Genomic DNA, 21,846 nt, shown 5'->3' with positions numbered 1-21,846 from the left:
CAAATTTCTCAAACAGTTTTCAAAAGAACTACGTAACCCTGATTTCTCACATGAGAATACGTAGGAGCAAGGTCAATCCTTGTCGGGCCCAAAAAAAACTAAAAAATATTGTTTGTTTCTTTTGAGTTTTATTTTAAGGGGAAGTTAAATACTTTGAAAACCACATCCACATTCGCGCATTTAGTTAAAGGTACTGCCTTAGGGCAGGCGTTGTAGGGTGCTGATACCTTCCCTACACGTAACCGACTCCCGAACCAAGGATCTGGTTCAATTTGACCATGCCTTATCATTTTATGGTTTTTCCGTAGTTTTCCAGAATAAACTATGGTGGCGACTCCAAAATCTCTTTTCAAAAATATTTTATCTTTCTTTTTATTGGATCGTCGTCCCGTCGCGATTCCGGTTGCGACAGATGGCGACTCCACTGGGGACACCAGAGAGTCTGGCCATTTAATTAGATGTGCGATTTTAATGTGGTTTTTCTTTGTGTTTCTCTTCCCTCTTTCTTTGTCCTTATTTGATATTTGTCATAATTATATGTGTGTTTGTTTTGATTATATTGAACCCTAGGGTAGAAAACATGTTATATTTGCCTGGGAATTTTCTGGTTGTTTTGCAGGTGAGGGTTTGGGGTGTACAATTGCATTCTCCCTTCACACACACACAATATGCATATCATGAGTGGGGCCCTATACCCGGGTCTGAGCGCAACTTAGAAATAGAGGGGTTGTGTAGCGGTGTCATTTGGGACATACTTCCTGTTTGGCTATCGTGAGAACCCCAGCCAGAGTCTGTTCTCTTCATTTGTGTCTCCACATCTAGTTGATTACTCTGACTGTTGTGGAGAAACAGTGAAAAGAGCCATAGTTCTGGTGGCCTGATTTAAGCATTAGGAAGCTATCCTTGTGAGTGCATATATTTGGCCTTAGAACTTCAGTCATCCAACCTTTGATAAGGCACAAAAGGGAGAAATGTGTTTTCTTATAACCCTCATGTTCGCTTAATAAAAATCACGCACCTTGTACATATCCTCATATCTCTTTATCTTTTTTTTCTTTCTTTTGCTTTTTCCTTTTTTTTCGCTCATTGTGTTTCTTCATAGTCTTGTCACGTTTTGTGGATTCTAGTCAAAAATTATAAAGTTGTGATTAAGGCCTTAAGCTAAAAAATGGGAATTAACATGGAATTTTGAGTCAAGAGGTATTCGAGTTCATACATTTTGACGAAAAGATGCACGTCGAGTAAAGGAGGATAATATTGGTGGGGTATAAGAATTTGTTGAGTCTGTTAGAGGTGGAGGTCCAAACATCAGCAATTACTACTTTAGCCCAGTACTATGATCCACCAGTGGAAGAATTCGAGCAAGTCTTAAATGTGGAAAAAGCTACATACAACTACCTTGAGCAGTGTATCCCTGTCTTACAGTTAGCAAGGATCAGGAAAGTACACCCAATGAAGTTGGAAAGCGAGTTCACAATCAAGGGCAAAGTGAGGGGCCTTCCTCAAAGATACTTATGGGAATACCTACATCGTTTGGCTTAAGAGGAAAATTGGGAAATGTTTACGGATGTATTAGCTCTTCTCCTCTATGGTGTCATGATTTCTCTTAAATGTCAAAAACCTCGTCGATTATGCCGCTATGAATGCATTTGTGGGAGACAAAGAGCGCTGTGAGAATCTAGTCAGTGCCATCCTGGCTGAAGTTTATGGGACCCTTAATCGTTGTTATGAACTTAAAGGGGGGAGGATGTTATGTTGTCCACCAGTGGTGTATTTGTGGTTCATTTCCCGTGAGACTGGAGACGCCTTAAATTCCCTGTACCCCATGGACGAATTATTGTAGTATGTAATCGATTACAAGGACATTGTAAACGATTACCCGAGAGAAAATTGGATTTTGTAACAAAAGTCCATCACAGGTACTCAGTCAGGTGAACATGGGTCACCATTGGAAAAAGAAGTGATTTTTAGGAACTTTCGCACTTGTCTTAGGCTGTTCCTTGTGAACCACGTGTGAAAAGAGCAAATGAATGGGCGCAACTTTGTGCAAGTTTAAACGAAGAACAACATAAATGGTGTGTCCCTTGGCAGCATAGATCGCAGATTGTATATCATTTGCAGGAGCTAAAAATGAGCTGGGAAGAGTCTCCAACAAATTATAGAGATGAACCAACCACAAGGCCCGCAGAAACGCTCGTCACACATGCAGCGCCAAGTGGACATTCGTCCAGCTCTCTGAAGACGACGCTCGTCCAGAGAATTAAGAGGACGCTCGTTTTAAAGTTGACGCTCGTTCAAATGATGTGGGAAGAGGACGTTCGTCCATGACGCTCAGGACGATCGCCCAGGCAGAAATGGACGCTCGGCCAGGATAGAAGAGGGCGTTCGCCCAGTGGGATAATAAGGCATTCGTCCAAGATTTGGGACGCTCGTCCAGGACGTTTAGAGAAGACGATCGTCCAGTAGAGAACGCTCGTCCAGAGAGTTAAGAGGACGCTCGTCCAGTGGATAAGAGGGCGCTCGTCCAAGATTTAGGACGCTCGTCCAGGCCAGAGAATAGGACGCTCGTCCAGATTTCAGTGGACGCTCGTCCACTCTTGATTTTTCTATGGGCGCTTTAGTCCAGAAATTCGAAGGGGTTACTGTCTTTGGTTCGTTGGAGGTGCATCTCACTTAGAGGAAAGTTTGGAGGGCTGCTAGGGCTCGTGGGAACACTCCCTTATTCCTATTGGATTCTTCGTCTTCTTCCATGGCCATTTTATCTTGTGAGGAATGAACTTTTGGGTGAAATGTTTCATCAAGTTAAAGACACTTGGGGGCAATGTTGTTCGCTTCAAGGGAGACCCAAGATTAGGTACTATTAATGGAAGTTTCCCTTAGCCAATGGATCGCAGAAAGGGTTAAGACAATCAGGTTGTAATTCACATTAATTGCCCCTACCCAATTTGTGAGAAGAAATTTCAAAATGATGAGCAGTGGATAGAAGCAGCAATGACAAAACTAGAGAAGGAACGTTGCCATTCAGCTAAAAGGGGACATAAAAGATTGATGAGTCAGATGAAGAAAGAATATGTCATTGAATAAGGACAAGTTAAAAGAATTGGGAGAGAAGTCTCTCATAGCTAGCTTCCCTTGCCAATGGAGCCATTGAAAACGTCCTTAAGTTCTTAGTTGATGCTAATGTCAATCATCAACCCGCCTAAGGGGATTGAAACATTCCTCGATTGCTGCGAGAAACTGATCAGACAAATGAAGAAAGTGATGACTAAAGCCTGCGATGATTGATCACGAATTCCTATGTCTAGCATTTTGGGGATTTCAGAATGATGAACCACCTTATTGACTCTGTTTCGTGTTAATTTCCAAAATTATACCGGGGCAAATATTTTCACAGCTTTATAGTTTCTGACTAGAGAATTTGAACTTTGTTTTCTTTTCTTTTCTTTTCTTTTTATTTTTCTTTTTTCTTAATTTGTTTCAAAAAAAATACAGCTAAGCATCTAGGACACCCTAAAGGACACGAACCAGTGGCAAAATCATGGAGAACCAAGTAGAAGTTCAAGAGGGAATGAAAGCCGATATCCAACAGCTGAAGGAACAAATGAGACAAGTCCTAAAGACCCTGGATGCCTTACGAAGCCCTGGATGTTTATGCACACAACGATCACAACAAGGAGTTCCAGAAGCACAAACTTTCCCTTCCTATGGTCTTCCCCCGAATTATACTCCACCCTCAGGAGTAGACTCGGGACATCTTGACACTCAAAAGGCCGAAGGTAATGCACCTGAAGTAGAAGACGAGCCTGGGGCAACCACTTTCGCAATTCCTAGGCAGACGATCCAACCAGGTATTGAGAGCATGATAATGAAAAAACAACCTGAGACGAAGTCTCCATCTTGTGTCATTACACCAGCAGATTTTAAGGACGATAAGAGCATATTAGAAGTCCCTGAGAAGAGGTTGAGAGCCATAGAGGGTGAAGGAAGTTTTGAATTGGGAGATGCTAAAAAACTATGTTTAGTTCCTGACGTGGTGATACCTCCAAAGTTCATGTTGCCAGAGTTTGAGAAATATCGGGGAAATACTTGCCCGAGGGGCCACATAAGCATGTACTGCAGGAAAATGGCAGCTTATGCCCACGATGAAAAACTTTTGATTCACTTCTTCCAAGAAAGTTTAATTGACGAAACTCTAACTTGGTACATGCGCTTAGAAACTACTCACATCTACTCATGGAAAGATCTGGTTGAGGCATTCCTAAGGCAGTATGGATATAATAAAGATTTGACACCTGATAGAGCACAATTGCAGAACATGGTGAAGAAAGAATCTGAATCATTCAGAGAATATGCCCAAAGGTGGAGAGAGATAGCTGCTCAAGTAGAACCGCGTCTGAGCGACAAGGAGATGACTACCACGTTTTTGAGTACTCTGCAACCACCATTTTATGAGCACATGTTAAACATCTCAATTTCCTCAAGTTTTACTGACATAGTAATAATTGGAGAGAGGGTTGAGAGTGGCATAAGAAGTGGAAAAATTGCACTAGGCCCAGAGCTAGTAGCCAGTTTAAACGATTATGGTCCTGGTCATGAGAAGGATAAGAAGCGAAGAGCTAATTCCCATTTTACTGCCTATCCTCAAATGTCACATTCCTATGGGTCCAGTCGAGCCATTGAGCGAAGAAATTACAATCGCGATAAGAGGGTCGCCAACTTCACTCCTATCCCCATGACCTATACAGAGCTACTACCAGATCTTCTCCGCAGAAACCTCATAAAGATTTGTCCAACCAGGCCTATACGACCTCCGTACCCAAAGAACTATGACGTAAATGCCAGGTGTGATTATCATGCAGGAGCGTGTGGACATTCAATAGAGGCATGCAAGGCTCTGAAACGTAAAGTGCAATCTTTGATTGATTCAGGATGTTTAAAGTTTGAAGAAAGTTAATCCAGCACTGGGGCAAGGCGTGAGTTCACCTCTACAAATGCCATGGACGAGTGAAGAGGACTCTCGGATTATTTGGAAAGCATAAATTATTGTAAAAGTTGGAACTGATGTTGTTTTGCTCGAGCTTTAATTTGCTTCGCTATGAGGTTTATGCTCATTGATATCACGCTTTCATCCATGAATTTTAATGTGAAATTTCATTACTTGGTATCTCCAAGGTTTACTGGAAATCATGTCCTAATAGGGTGTCGCCAAACAAAAAAAATGATGATATATATATAAAAAAAAAAGGGGGGGGGGGGGGGGGGGGGGGGGGGGGGTTTGTCTAAATTTCAAATTGTGCAAGTTTGTTTACGAGTTCTTTGTTCTTCTCCTCCCATTTCTTTGTCTCATATGCATAATGATTTCAAAATTGTGTTCTTCATGCTCATGGCGTTCATTTCATTTGAAGTCATTTTTCGTTATTTTCTTTGTAAATATTTTATTTTCTTTTGAACCCGGTTTTCCATCATTTTGTTTAAATTAGGAATTTTGTTAGACTGAAATAAAAAGAAAAAAACCATAAAAATATTTTTTCATTTCATCATTGGAGCAGAATTACAGTAAGGTCGGAGATATTTTTGAACAATGACATCATTCTGAATACACTCATACGATCTTAACTTTTGATAAGTAAAATAAAAATGCATAAAAATGCATAAAAAAGAAAAAAAAAAACAGATATAACAACAAAGGTACAAAGTCACAATTTCAAATAAAAACAAAAAAAAGAAGGCAAATAAAGCAGATAACAAAAGCAAATAAAAAATAAACAGTGTTCGTGGTTCGATCACGGGTGATCGTTAAGTTACAGACCAAAATAAAAAAAAAACAATTTCAACGAAAAAATTCCCGAGCTGGTTGCGGTGGTCTAAGGGAGAGCTCCGTCGAGGGAGCTCGGGTCCGGAATGTGAAAAGCATGGGTGGAGGGATTTGTCGTTCGTCCCTATCGTCATCAATGATGATTGGAACGGGGAACAAGTCCAGCAGCCTCGGCGCCTTCATGATCACCCAGTCATATTCTTCCAAAAAAAAAAATAAAAACAAAAAAATTTTGTCAATAATAAGATGAGGAGAAAATTTTCAAAAAAAAAAAAAAAAAATTTCAAAAAAAAAAGATGGAGGTGATCAGGATGCTTACCATACATGTATAGCGGCAGTTGTGAAAACTGAGTGCCAGTGGGGTCTACCTCTGCTTGCCAGCGCCTGACCCGAATGCCGTGGTTGTTAAACCAGCAGTGCACATTGTATTCAGTAGCGTCTGCGAAAACTCTTAGTCGAGACGCAATCTCGACAACTTGGGCTCTGCTGGGATGTGTGACCCCGTAATTGTAGATATGGGTCATCATTTTGACCTGATCTTCAGTAGGTCTCCACCGCTGACTGGTGTACCTCTCCATCTCCATCTCGTTCATCTTTCCTCTCTAAGTTTTCTAAAAAAAAAAATAATAAAAAGTAAAAAGAACAAAAACAAAACAGAAGCATAAAAAAAAAAGAAGTTTTTTTTCAGTGTTTTCTTTATTCGTTTTTGTTTCCTTTTAAGTTAATTTTTGTCCGGTCGGTCTTTGTTATTTCAGTGTCCGGTCTCGGATCTGTTTCACGGTCCTCGCAAAGGTTCCTAAATGGATCTATGTCCTTTTTGTCCTTGTCCTTTTGTCCTTGTCCATTTGTCCATGTTCGATTCATACAAATAAAATTCTCTTTTTAAGTTTTCTGATTTTATGGGGTACGTGGCGTTGTTCTACCCGATTGTCTCTGCCATACCTTCAATCGAAGGGAGATTAACGTCTGGTTTCCAGCCTATATACCCCTTAAGTTAAGACAGTTGTGTTTTTAAGTGTTTTAAGTTTTTAAAATAAAAAAAAAAAGAGAAAAAGAGAAAAGAAGACTCAGAAAGAAATGCAAAGAAGGGCAAGATGGAAATAAAAGCAGACAAAGCGGAAAGCAGAAGAAAATAGAAGAGCTTGCAGAAAGGAAAGCAGAAAAGAAAAACATAAAGGGGAGAGGGGAAGTAAAGCAAAAATGAAATGCGAAAGCATAAAAGGAAAAGCAGAAGCAGAAGGCTAGAGAGTAAAGAATAAACCAGAAAGCATAAGGGAAAAGAAAAACGAAAAGTGAGAAAGCGTAAAGGAAAGGAAGAGCGGAAAATTTGAAGGATAGAAAGAGAGAGGACTTACCCGGGGAAGAAAGGCTTACAGAAGCTCGCCGGAAGACTCAGACGCTATCGAGGGCACACACAGGCAGAACCTCGTCGCAAGAACCCGACGCTCTCGACAGACGCTCAAGGAAGAGAGAGAAGAGAGAAAGGGAGAGCAAGAGAGAGAGAGATCAGAAAATGTCGCCCAACGCGGAGGAGCTCTCGACTTATAGCCAAGCAAATCCACTGTGGCTACAGTTCCGGTCGCTGCAACTGCTTGGTGTCGGTCTGATTTCTTTCTGAGTTTTCAAGAAAAAAAAAATAATAATAATTTTTTTGAAAAACTGAAACGGGTAGGGTTTTGTTGGGTCGATCCGGCCCAATTCAAGACTTCTTGTATGATCCGATTTCACCAAAAAAATAATAAAACAAAAAAAAATCAAAAAAATATGATAAATAGAAAATTTTTCCAAAAAAAATATAATAAATGGAGTGATGTAAAATTTGAAGTGTTCAAAATTGTTTTTCATTTGCTTGATAAAGAACTTTTTTCAGGTTCATTGGGCCTCATTACCATGTTAGCCTTCTTTGAACCCAATTCTTTCTGAAATATAAATTTGAGTGAAAGAATTATTTTGGCATGTTTATAATTTCACATCACCATTTTGTTTGATTTTTTATTCCTCCTTCTTCTACATTTTGAATAAATCTAAAAAAAAAAAAAAAACAGTGCTCGAGCCCATTAGGCCCAATGGCCTTTGTGGTTTTTCTCGAGTCTACTTCTTTTGAAAAATGTCAAAATATGTTGTTTTCACATTTTTGCGTTTGTAATGTGTCATTCTAAGATTTTTCAAAAAAAATAAAATAAAAAAAAAAGAGATTTCAAATTCCTTTTCATAAAGTTTCATGGTGAAAGTAAGAATAATATTTGTTGAGTCCATCTGGGCCCATTTTCAATGTAAAATTTATCTCAGTTTTGTTTTCTCAGAATTGAAAATAAAAATATTTTCCTCATCATGTTGTATAATTTTCATCGTGTCATGTTTGATTCTCGAATAAAAATTTAAAAAAAAATTTTGATCAATTTCTTGAGTCGCATTGGCAGTTGGGTCCGTCCGGCCCATTAAGCTCGCACTGCCTTGCTTTCATTTCGATTTGTTTCAGGTCCAAGTTTGACCCAAGTTTCTCTATAGTCTTGTAAAATAAAGGTTAAATAAAACATTGAAAAATCAAAATCAAATCTCAAAATACAAATTTTCAACAGTATCTTTCCAATACAATTATCCAAATTATCCTGTGTGATTTTCTTTGAATTTGTAACAAAAAATCTCAAAATGAAAGATGAACAGTTTTTGAGCCCATTAGGCCCAGTTGCCATATGTGGTTTCTCTGGAACCCAGTGCATCTGAACTACTGAAAAAATACATGTTTTTGTTTATTCGAATTCATGATCTCCCTTTTTGTTTGTGTGAATAAGATATTTTGTGCTGAAAAATAAAGATAGAGGAATTCAGACCTTGTTTGAAGAATTTTTGTCATGGCTGTAAGAAAAATAGTTTTGGGCCCATTGGGTCGAGAATGTTGTAAAGCTTTCTTTAATTCAATTTTCTGAAATCCTCTGATAAAAAAAAATAATAAAAAAAATCGATTTTCTTTAGCTTGTTCCATAAATTATGAAAAAATGAAAAAAATATTTTCCTTTGTAACTCTCCTCTGTCAAGCTTTCACGGCTCAGGTCATCTGATCCATTGGGACAATGTGCCTGGTAAGTCCAACCTCCTTCTTTGTTACTTCTCCTCAGGGCTGATCCGATCTGGATTTTCCTGTGTCAGAAAGTTGAAAAAAAAAAACATTTTTCAAACGTTTTCCTAAATCAAATCATTCTTGCATAGCTCACAAAGCCTATTTTCCACATTGGTCCAAAAGGTTCATTTTTTCATACTGGCCTGCAAAGCTCAGTTTCCATACTGACCCGCAAGGCCCAGTTTCCACAATGGCCGAGAAATATCAATTTCCACACTGGCCCCCAAGCCCAGTTTCCGCACTGGTTCCCAAGCCCTTGTTTCCATTTTAGCACTCAAATCTCATTTCCCATACTGGCCTGCAAAGCTCAGCTCCTATACTGACTCGCAAGGCTCAGAAAGCCCATTTCCCATACTGGCTTGCAAAGCTCAGTTTCCATACTGACCCGCAAGTCCCAGATTCCACAAGGGCCAAAAAAAATCTCAATTTCCACAACAGCTCATAAATCACATTTCCCCAATGGCCAAGAAAGCTCATTTCCCATACTGGTCTGCAAAGCTCAGTTTCCATACTGACCCGCAAGGCCCAGATTCCACATTGGCAAAAAAAAAAAAAAAAAAATCACAATTTCCCCAATGGCTCACAAAGCCTATTTGCCATATCGGCCCGCAAGGTCCAGTTTCCAAGCTGATCTGCAAAGCCCAATTTTCAAACAAAAAAAAAAGAATCTGTTTTTCAACTAGCATCATCATCTTCATTTCATATACTTTTCTTCATGCATAAAATCAAAAAAAAAAAAATACGCAAAAGTTTGAGTCATTTGTTTTCGATGCAAATCATCCATTTTATGAGATTTCAAAATGTAATAAATGTCATAATCTCCTGGAGTCAAATGATCAAATCACATATTCTTAAGAGGTATTTGTGTGTGCATTGTTTGAAATCATCGTCCTTCAGCCTTCATTAAACCAAAATTGGCCCAATCATGTTCTTGAGCCCAATTGATAAACACCAAGTTTTACACTGGGGCAGATTTTCCGTTATCTCCATTGGCTTTCATTTGGGAGATCCTGAAATCCGTTGTAAAAAAAAAAATGAAATAAAAAAAATGAATGACTCTTGTTGAGATCATTTAGTCTTTGTCTCCTAATTAATCTTTTGAAAATAAAACAACCAAAATTTGAAATGATGTGTGGCCATCTTTCTTCATCCAAAAAAAAAAAATACATCCTTTGATACCCAATTTGAGCCAATAAGAAATTTCTTTTCAAAATTTTACCCAAACAAGGGTTACCATCACGATAGAAATCGACTCAAATTGCAGGAAGAACACACTTAGTGATCAAATGAAGAGAACTTCTCAAAAGTGAAGTAAAAATACAAAGAATCACAAAGTGATGGCAAGCAAAGAATGAAATTTGAGAAAGGGCAAAGTAGTCAAAGCAGTTTTGACGAATAACTGATACAAAGTATAGATGGTAACCCTTGTTTTTCAAAAAAAAATACCCACAAAAATTTATTTGAGCCTTTATATCTTTTCTTTCAACACCCTTTAGCCCAAGCCACATTACAAGCCCAATAAAAGCCCACACAGATTGAATAATGGTTGCTTAAATTTTCGTAAAGCTTAATTTTGAGACAAGACAAAATGACCAACAATGCAGTTGTAAAAAAAAAAAATGAAAAAATGAATGATGATGAAAAATAAATGTCCTCGGATGAAGGGAACTCCCTATTGATCAAAATTATACAAAGGAAAATCAAACCGTTTGGGGCAATCTTTTCAAGCCAATCCTTTCCATATCCATCACAAATTTCTGAACACATTCAAGTTCCATTCAAACTCCTCCCCCGATTCCCAAACTAGGGGACAATTTTGGGCAACTTTATTTCATATGTTTTGGCCCTTTTAAAATATGGTGCAACTTTGTTAGTCTCACATTTGTTTCATCTGTATATTCAAAGTTCGTACCAGGACCGGGGCATCCCTTGTTGGGCCTCTCAGATTTTGTCCGCACCAAAATTCATAGATCCACCCTCAAAACAGGGGCAGACGCTTTGGGGCTTTGTATGATTTTGAGTCCATCTTATCATTCGTAAACCCAAAGTGGGGGGCAACTTCTTGTGAAACCTCGCTTAATTGACTCATGCCCAAAACCAAGGCGTGACTTTCATATGCCTCAGCCCATTCAGAGTATTGAGCAATTTTGTTAAATCTCAAATTTTTTCATCTGAATATTCAAAGCTCATACCAAGACCGGGGCATCCCTTGTTGGGCCTTGCATGATCTTGGTTCGCCCCGAACTTCAAAGAAATCCATCACCACCAAAATTGAGGCAATTTGCAAATCCCACATGATATTCTCACTCCTTGATTCCTGACCTATTCCCTCACAATTCACAGATACATTTGTCCATACCAATACTTTTACCATGTTCCAGAGTAGCTTCTGGGTATCTACTACCTCACATTGGCCTTTGTAGCCGTTTTAAGGAGTAGAAGGCTCAAGCAGCCAACTTGGTACTTCCCAAATCCTTCCAATCATCCTCCACATATTTTAACCAACCCCTGATATCAAGCATGTACACACTAGTATCTCGTCAAGAAATGTTTGGCACACAAGCTTCATTTTGAACAGTTGACTTTAGAATTTGGACGTCCATTGAAAGGAAATTGGAAGTCTAGATCGTCATAAATTGGATGTTTTCAAGGGAAACAAATTGACTCTAAAAAAAATGTCATAAGTTCATAATCTTCCAATACATCATGTACGTATTTTCATAACTTCGAGTTTGCCTCCATGTATATTCATCAAATTTTTCTTCCTTCAAAAAGACAAAAAAATGCATCAAAGTTTTCCCCTCCACGTACATTACATCAATTTTTCTTCTTCAAAAAAAAATGCATCCAAGTTTTCCTCTCTAATTTCAAAATTTCGTCAAATTTTTCTTCTTCAAAAAGACAAAAAAAAAATCAGCATGTATCAAAGTTTTCTTCTCTAAATTTCAAAATTTACATCAACCATGTTTCTCTTGCACATTGAGGTTTCAAAATCCATATACTTGTACAAAATGCAACACCTTGTTTCTTAATTTCAAAATCAAAATCAAAATCAAAAAAGGTTCTCAAAATTTCAACAAATTCAGAAATTTCAATTTTCAAAACAATCAACCATTTTTTTTACTTTCTGTCATTGGTATCTCGGCCCTCTGTAAGACAATGGTCGAGCCCAATTTTGCTTTCTTGTCATTGGTATCTCGGCCCTCTGTAAGACAATGGTCGAGCCCAATTTTGCTTTTTGCCATTGGTATCTCGGCCCTCTGTAAGACAATGGTCGAGCCCAATTTTGCTTTCTTGTCATTGGTATCTCGGCCCTCTGTAAGACAATGGTCGAGCCCAATTTTGCTTTCTGTCATTGGTATCTTGGCCCTCTGTAAGACAATGGTCAAGCCCAATTTTGCTTTTTGCCATTGGTATCTCGGCCCTCTGTAAGACAATGGTCGAGCCCAATTTTTACTTTCTGTCATTGGTATCTCGGCCCTCTGTAAGACAATGGTCGAGCCCAATTTTGCTTTCTGCCATTGGTATCTCGGCCCTCTGTAAGACAATGGTCGAGCCCAATTTTGCTTTCTGTCATTGGTATCTCGGCCCTCTGTAAGACAATGGTCGAGCCCAATTTTGCTTTTTGTCATTGGTATCTTGGCCCTCTGTAAGACAATGGTCAAGCCCAATTTTGCTTTTTGCCATTGGTATCTCGGCCCTCTGTAAGACAATGGTCGAGCCCAATTTTTACTTTCTGTCATTGGTATCTCGGCCCTCTGTAAGACAATGGTCGAGCCCATTTTTTTTTTACTTTTTCAAACGACCCTCTGCATGGCAATGGTCAGTACATATTTTTATTTTCTCAAACGACCCTCTGCATGGCAATGGTCAAACCAATTAAACTCAAATTTCTCATTCATTTAATCTTGTTCATTTTATAAAAAAAAAAAAAAACACAACAAAAAATTTTAATTAATTCAAAAAAAAAAAAAAAAATTCCATGTTTGTTCCTGTTTCTTTTTCATTGAAAATTCTCTGTTTTTCCTTGTGTATTTTGAAATCCGAACGAAATTAATATTTCTATCTTTACTTATCTTTTACTCTGATAATATGAAAACATTGTTTATCATATGATCTAGTAAAATCTAAGTAAAGAGGGGCAACACTCAATTTCGTCCGGGTTGATTAATAATTTTACTTTCATCAAAAAAAAATATATATATGTTTCCTCGTTCACTGCATCTGTAGCATTGGTGGACCTTCCACGAGGTTGTCACACTTCAATTCTCAGTTTTGTTTGTTTGTTTCTTGTTCATCTCGAAATCCAGACGAAATTGGTATTTCTATCTTTACTTATCTTTTACTCTGATAATATGAAAAACTTTGTTTATCATATGATCAAGTAAAATCTAAGTAAAGAGGGGCAGCTGTCAACACTCAATTTCGTCCGGGTTGTTTAAATAAAATTTATTTTCACCAACAAAAGGAATAAATATCAAAAATACAGAAAAAAAAGGGTATATAATAACAAAAATTAAAAAAAAAATAATAATAAAATAAAAAAAATAAATAAAAATGAAACGACAGAAAACGTTCGTCCTCAACTGAGGGCGTTCGTCCTCTTTCAGAAAACGTTCGTCCTCAACTGAGGGCGTTCGTCCTCTTTCGGAAAACGTTCGTCCTCAACTGAGGGCGTTCGTCCTCTTTCAGAAAACGTTCGTCCTCAACTGAGGGCGTTCGTCCTCTTTCAGAAAACGTTCGTCCTCAACTGAGGGCGTTCGTCCTCTTTCAGAAAACGTTCGTCCTCAACTGAGGTCGTTCGTCCTCTTTCAGAAAACGTTCGTCCTCAACTGAGGGCGTTCGTCCTCTTTCAGTGATCTCCTCTTTCAGAAAACGTTCGTCCTCAACTGAGGGCGTTCGTCCCGATCTTTTTAGGACGCTCGTCCTTTTTCACTGTTCAACCGTTCGGCATTTCGTTTCCTCTGAACGTTCGTCATCAACCGTTCGGCCTGACAAGGTTTTCGTTCGGTCAGTGTTCAAGCTTGTGAGCGTTCGGTCTGTACTATTTGAACGTTCGTTCTTAATGTGGTTTTGTTCTCAGTTTCGCGAGCGTCCAAGCCTAGTGTTCGGTCTGTTTGAGATGTCGAGCGTTCAGGTAGTGATTGTGAGCGTTCGGTTTTCGTTGGTTGACCTTGTGAACGTTCGTTCTTTGTTACTGTTTGCGTTTGGCCTGACCTCGTAAGCGTTTGGTTTGAGCGTTCGTTTATTTAACATGAACGGACGTTCGTTTGCTGTTTGACCGAACGTCCAAAAAGCTGGTATACATTTTAAATTGGTCTGAACAGCGAAGATGACCTTCATGCTGCCGTGTCCGCCATTAACCGTCTGAAAAGCTATTTGCAGTATGGTGCAAGAGAATATTTTTGGCAGGCTTTCACTTTTGGATTTTTAATTTGGACAAAGGTGGATTCATGGCTGGAAAGAAACACACGCTTGACAGCTGCCACAACCAACACACCACGAACCAGCGGTTTGAAGGATCACGGTGCCAGTTTCACGTGAAAACACGGTCCAGTCACCTGGAGAGAAGAAGAGGAAAGGCCATGAGGATGAAGTGGAGGCCGTGAGATAGCAGCTGGAAGGGGAGCACGGAGAATGGATGGCTCACGGCAATGGAAACAGAAGCAGCACCGAGGGAAGATGAAATATTCCAGCAAGCAAGAATGGACAGTAGCATCACATGAAGCACATCTAACACGTCCAGCAAACTTCAAGTTCCAGCTCCAGCCTACAGAGGAGCTCACGGTTCAGAATGATAGCAGCTCCATACCTTTCGGCAGCTTGGGAATCACAAGGCAGGAACTTCACGTGGCTGTCAGCACATTGGTAGAGATGAATTTTGGTGAGCATGGTCAGCAAAGCAAAAGGAAACAAAGAAAAAAATAATAAAGATGTGGGGGCTGCTATGATGACATGGAAAAGAATCAATTGGAAAGGGATACCAGAATTCTGAAACATCACGTGAAGGTGGAAAAGCATGGAGAATAAATTGGTGTATGATGACATGGAAGCATCCATGGGCACATTTTAACGTGTCCCACACACTCACGAGGCAGCCACCTTGGTGCAGTTTTCACGTGGGCATAACGCAAAAACAAAAGAAGAATTCTCTCCGGCTAGCTCTCACGGTATGGCTTGGAAGAAATTGCAGAGCACGTTCACGGCCCATAATGTGGAAATATTCTTTATTCTAAGATATGGGAGACCACAAGCACTCACTAGTCAGCAGCAAAGGGTGGCGTTTGAATGGAAAAATGAGAAGAATGCATGTGCATGAAGTCAGCAGAAGAATGCATGTGCACAAAGTCAGCAGAAGAATGAGGAGCACACCACGTTACAACATGGGCAAAGGGAGTGCACATGGTTATGGGGAGGAGCTAGTGGAAGTCTTTGCTTTCATTTTTGGTGTGGAGGATGACCTGGAAAACCATCAAAAAAATTCTGAACGTGGTCCAGCATGTGGAAAGAAAAAAGAGGGTTGAACAAGTACAGAAGAAGAAAAAAAAGAGAGGGGGGGAAGTTGAGATTGATGGCACGTCTTGGAGGCTTTCTGGGGTCCAATACAGTTAAGATGAAAGATTGAAAGAGAAGCACAGGGCCTTGCACCACAGAACTGATACGTTAAGAAGCTTTGACAAAGGTCCAACAGCAATGAAATCCAGTCCCTCCATTACAAGATTCAAATAATCAAGGACCTCCTCAACACCAGATAGAGAAAGGAGGGAATGGAATATGCTGTTTTGATCCAAATCAGAGATGACACGAAATTAACTTAATACTAGCTAGCCTTGAAGAGGCCTCCCGTAGTCAGCAAAAGGGGGAAGAGTTGGTGACACGGCTGGAGCAAGCAAAAGGAGGCAGTCACTTTGGAGAAAAGAAGAAAATGTTGGCTTTCCATACAGCAACTTCACCCACGGCCTGATCATTCACGGTCCAGTAGCAATTTGTCACGCCCAGCAGTTTAGAGGAAGATAAACGTTCAATACTAGCCGGCTGGTCCAGCAAATGGTCCAACAGCTTGGAGTGTCACGGGGCTACGAGAAAGAAGCAAATGAGAGGACATTTTACTGGAAGAAAGAAGAATTAGCATAGAATCATTGGGGACGCGAGGTCAGCAATAGCAAACGAAGCTTCAAAAGGTAAGTAATCCTTTGCACTCCCTGTCTTACTGGTTTGATTACTTGTCTTTGAGTATGTCTCTTTTACGTCGCCCTTAAGCATGTTTCTGTTAAGTTTCCCTTGAATATGTCCCTGTTATGTTTCTGTTAAGTTTGCATGTGTTGTTGTTTAATAAATGGCTAGTGTTTGTACATGTCTGTTGTTACCGAACATCAATCTTCATCCCTTCATGACACTGAACGACAAACACCAATCATCCGTATTCACCCATTGCCATAAGTCATATTGACACCCGCGGCCTGCACCTATCATTTTCATCACGTTCTCTTTCTCCATTATCCCCTATACCCATATTCGCCCATTCCAGCCCACCATCTTCATCCTTACCATTCGACCAACAACATCTTTATCATCTCCAACACTGCTCCAACACTGGACCTATAACTCTTATACACATCAACATCATCATTTTCATCCTGAGACCTCGCGGACATACACCCTTCCCTCTTCGTTGACACTGAACCGGCACCTTATCTTCATCCATATTCTATTTCCAACATCATCATCTTCACCTCACTTCCAACACCATTATCATTCACCCTCACACGGCCCTGAGAATCCAACTCCCCACCCCTCTCACTACTCACCTATATTCACTGGAAACCATCAAGAACCACTCGGACAAACCCACCACCTAAACACCATTTATACCTCCGAACCTGTATATACCCATTATTACCTCATAACCATCTCCAGCGCCCATATTCAACCCACCGTCTTCATCCTTACCTCACGGCCAACACCATCATCCTTATTCCTTCATCCTCCATATTCACCTCACAGCCATAAACCCTCCTACAAACCAACACGACTTTCATTCCTCCATTCACTCATTTGAACTATACCCTCCAAAACCATCGGCGTCACGGTTGGGAACGGATCCGGTGGCGTTTGGGTTTGCCGCTGACGGCTCCTGGCGCAGCGCGGAGAAGAGAAATAGAGAGAAAGTGGTGACCCGCGGTTGGCAGCGGTCGCGGTGGTGCCTGAGGTGCTGAGAACGGTCGAGAGCGGTTCGCAGTGGCTGGTTCGAAGCGGTAGCGAGGAAGTGGTTGGTCCAATTAGAGAAGGAGATCCTAAATTTGAGCTGAGTTAACTGTGAACGTAAAATGAGTATGAATTTGGAAACCCCTATTTTCTGAATACAACTCTTTGGACCTAACCCTTCGGGCCGCATCCCCTCTTCCTGGCACCCACAAATTTCACTTATGCACTCCCAGAGCTTAAGCCCATGTGTTCTTGCCAGAAGTAAAAAGATAAGAAATGGGTCTCTTGGGCCAATTCACCTGCGGCACCCCCAAAATTCATCAGTACACCCTTACGTTCTTTTGGATTTGAGCTGGACGAGGCAAATCGTGTTGCAATACTGGTTTTACCCCTAACACTCTTATTTTCATTGGATGTTCTCTTGCTTTTATTTTATTTTCATGTTTTTTTAGTTGTTTCATATCTTATTATGTATCCCCTTGTAAGATAACCCCATCCCTTTATTTCATTTATTTGTCAAACACTGCACACACTCTTTTTTATAATGAATAAAAATCACAAAAATAAGTAAATAAAATAATAATAATAATCTTTCTTCAAAAAATATCAAAAATACGTTTTAAAGGTTTAGGCACATGTGTGATCGCACGCATCGTCCTTGTGCCGAAAACCTTTTCTCTTTCTTCAAAATATCAAAAATATGTTTTAAAGGTTTAGGCGCATGTGTGATCGCACGCATCGTCCTTGTGCCGAAAACCTTTTCTCTTTCTTCAAAATACCAAAAATATGTTTTAAAGGTTTAGGCACATGTGTGATCGCACGCATCGTCCTTGTGCCAAAAACCTTTTCTCTTTCTTCAAAATACAAAAAAATATGTTTTAAAGGTTTAGGCACATGTGTGATCGCACGCATCGTCCTTGTGCCAAAAACCTTTTCTCTTTCTATCAAAAATACGTTTTAAAGGTTTAGGCACATGTGTGATCGCACGCATCGTCCTTGTGCCGAAAACCTTTTCTCTTTCTTCAAAATACAAAAAAATATGTTTTAAAGGTTTAGGCACATGTGTGATCGCACGCATCGTCCTTGTGCCAAAAACCTTTTCTCTTTCTATCAAAAATACGTTTTAAAGGTTTAGGCACATGTGTGATCGCACGCATCGTCCTTGTGCCGAAAACCTTTTCTCTTTCTTCAAAAATGCCAAAAATACGTTTTAAAGGTTTAGGCGCATGTGTGATCGCACGCATCGTCCTTGTGCCGAAAACCTTTTCTCTTTCTTCAAAATATCAAAAATACGTTTTAAAGGTTTAGGCACATGTGTGATCGCACGCATCGTCCTTGTGCCGAAAACCTTTTCTCTTTCTTCAAAAATGCCAAAAATACGTTTTAAAGGTTTAGGCGCATGTGTGATCGCACGCATCGTCCTTGTGCCGAAAACCTTTTCTCTTTCTTCAAAATATCAAAAATACGTTTTAAAGGTTTAGGCACATGTGTGATCGCACGCATCGTCCTTGTGCCGAAAACCTTTTCTCTTTCTTCAAAATATCAAAAATACGTTTTAAAGGTTTAGGCACATGTGTGATCGCACGCATCGTCCTTGTGCCGAAAATCTTTTCTCTTTTTTCAGAATCCCAAAGATATGTTCCAAAGGTTTAGGCACATGTGTGATCGCACGCATCGTCCTTGTGCCAAAAACCTTTTCTTTTTTTTTCCTAAATAAAAATACCAAAAAAAATATAAAAAATCCTCAGAAATTAAAAAGCATTCACTTTTTCAAAACTACAAACAATATCGCCTTCCAGAACTACGTGATCCTTGATTCTCCATCAAAAGTGGAGATACGTAGGAGCAAGGCCAGTCCTTGTCAGGCTCACTCTCCCAAAAATCCAAATCATTTTCCAAACAAATTCCTCAAACAATTTTCCAAACAAATTTCTCAAACAGTTTTCAAAAGAACTACGTAACCCTGATTTCTCACATGAGAATACGTAGGAGCAAGGTCAATCCTTGTCGGGCCCAAAAAAAACTAAAAAATATTGTTTGTTTCTTTTGAGTTTTATTTTAAGGGGAAGTTAAATACTTTGAAAACCACATCCACATTCGCGCATTTAGTTAAAGGTACTGCCTTAGGGCAGGCGTTGTAGGGTGCTGATACCTTCCCTACACGTAACCGACTCCCGAACCAAGGATCTGGTTCAATTTGACCATGCCTTATCATTTTATGGTTTTTCCGTAGTTTTCCAGAATAAACTATGGTGGCGACTCCAAAATCTCTTTTCAAAAATATTTTATCTTTCTTTTTATTGGATCGTCGTCCCGTCGCGATTCCGGTTGCGACACATATATATGAAGATTGAGTTTATCAAAGGATACCCAGATACAGTTGTGCTTGGCCGAACGCTCAAACATAGTATTATCACACGAGGACGCTCGTCCTCAACTAGGATTCTCTCCAATTGAAAGAATCCCATTTCAACTATGTTCACCAGGAAAACCGAACGGTCAATGACCGTTCAGTAACGAACGTACACTTTTATATGAGAAATTTCATACCAGAATCATTTCTTTTCAAACTCATTTCCTAACATATAGTTTCGTAACTTTATACCTTCATATCACAATCAACTTTCATACTTCATACAATCCATATCATATAAGTTTCATATAATTCATACATTATAACATAACTCAGCCATATTTCATTTCCACTCATTAAATAGACGAACGTTCATTCAATCCAATCATATCAACCATCATGCATCAAAATTATTCAGTCAAATAACGAACGTTCATACAATAAAACAACATACAAATTAAATTAAATAAGCTTCTCTTACCTCAGAGCGTGAACGTACGTCCCTCAGACTGGGACTCAGTTCGCTGAACTACGATCCTTTCTACCCTCAACGCTCAACGACTCTTCGATCCAAAGTAAAACAACAGACCAAACTCGTTCATAATGAAACTAAGGGCTCATGCAACCAGAACTTGGTTTGCATGTTTACAAGAACGAACGGTTAAGACAAGAAAAACTTACCCGTTCAGAATTTGAAACCAATCGGATCAAACTAAAGCTTGGGACGCCGGGAGTGATCCTACGGTGCCGAAATAGTGATCGGAGGAGAGAAGGTGAGTGTTTTCTCAGAGAGAAGATGAAGAAGACGTAGAGAGAAGGAGGAGAGAATGAGATCCTTCAAAAATCTGAAAAGAGGGTGCATGCAGAGAGTGAAGTAGAATTTTCTGAAAATCCAAGTTTTGCATCACACGTCAAAACGAACGTCCCCCTTCCGTCGACACCTATTTTTCACTAACTGATTTTCGGATCCTCTTCGCTTGACACCTGGCGTCCGCGCAGAGGGGTATTTGGGTGCGTATTAAAATGAGCTGACAAGAGGGGTTTGGGTGCGTTTTTCCGAGGTTTGACACAGAGACAAACAAAAAATAGAATAAATTAGTACAATTATAATAATTCATATAGTAATTGAATTATATGGTATAATCAAATTCATTCCCTTCAAATCAATCATTAATTAAATATCCACAAAACATCACTAAAATGGTTGATACATACTGATACATCCCCTATCTTTATATCAAACCCATATTTGACACTCACCCAGCGAGACTAAACTCGCTTAACGAGAAAGCCTCAAATGCTTAGCAACAAATGTTCAATAAGCGGTCAACTCGTTTAACGAGTCTGCATAACATAAACATACAAATCTACATTCAAAATGATACCTTTGGCTTTAGAGAGGATTCTCGTCCTTTATTCGAGTAAAAAACAATACAAATTCATTTAAACTTATATAATAGAAGTCTCACATACCATCCCACATGTTCGATTCAAACTTCACATCATATATATGGATTTAACATGCAACCACAAAATTACTCATTTAACAATATTTCACAAAGCAAGCCACATAAACTAAGTGCAATCTACAATCCTTAAAATCAATTCACAACGTTCAAACAATCAAATGATCAATCTAAAATCAATGGTGCAATAATTAATATTAGTTTCCCTTACTTTGATCAAATTGCCTTTTGTATCGTAATTGTATTATAGAATTTTATTTATCATATGACCTAATTAAACTAAGAAATTCCGATTAGAAATTTAAGTATATCACTGTGATTACAAGACAACATAGATTCATTTTGAGCACAGTACATGCACTATGATATAACACATGCACCTCAAAGAGCCAAAAAGACTTCAAAAGGAGATAAAAATTCACTAAAGAGATAGTAATTTTTACAAAACAAACTTTAATTAATAAAAAATATATTTATAATTTTAATCTTTTATTATTCAAATATCTTAGTGTTGGGAATCCAATAGAACCAACAGACACTTGTGTCATATTTTTTAAAACAATCATCACTCTTGGACATTTTTCAAGGCTTTCACAATTATTATATCCTGCCTTAAAATATTTTATTTGTACGGTACTTTAAAGTATAAGTTTTAATACTATTATCAATTTCATCACTATGCAGAGTTAATTTATAACTGTATATAAAAAGAGGATACATTTCTTTGGTATCATATTTTGGTTTTTTGAATTTTATCCTCTTAATTATTATTTTGTAAATTTAAATAATTATCCCTAATAAAAAATCACGTTTATCAATTTTAGTAGCTATTTTTTAAAATTCAAATAATTACTTATTACAAAAAAGTTATTTACTCTTTTATCATTTT

General features: G+C 38.9%; 1 protein-coding gene across 1 annotated transcript; it reads left to right on the top strand.

Annotated features, from left to right (window-relative positions):
- Window positions 1-3,538: 3,538 nt before the first annotated feature.
- On the top strand, window positions 3,539-4,954 carry LOC128195402 (uncharacterized). The gene has a single exon (XM_052872746.1). The coding sequence runs from the start codon at window positions 3,539-3,541 to the stop codon at window positions 4,952-4,954; it is 1,416 nt and encodes a 471-aa protein (XP_052728706.1).
- The last annotated feature ends 16,892 nt before the right edge of the window (window positions 4,955-21,846 follow it).

The sequence above is a fragment of the Vigna angularis genome, chromosome 1 (genome assembly GCF_016808095.1).
Source record: "Vigna angularis cultivar LongXiaoDou No.4 chromosome 1, ASM1680809v1, whole genome shotgun sequence".
Lineage (NCBI taxonomy): Eukaryota > Viridiplantae > Streptophyta > Magnoliopsida > Fabales > Fabaceae > Vigna > Vigna angularis.
The sequence above is the reverse complement of the archived record's forward strand: the minus strand, read 5'-3'. Positions and strand labels throughout refer to the sequence as shown.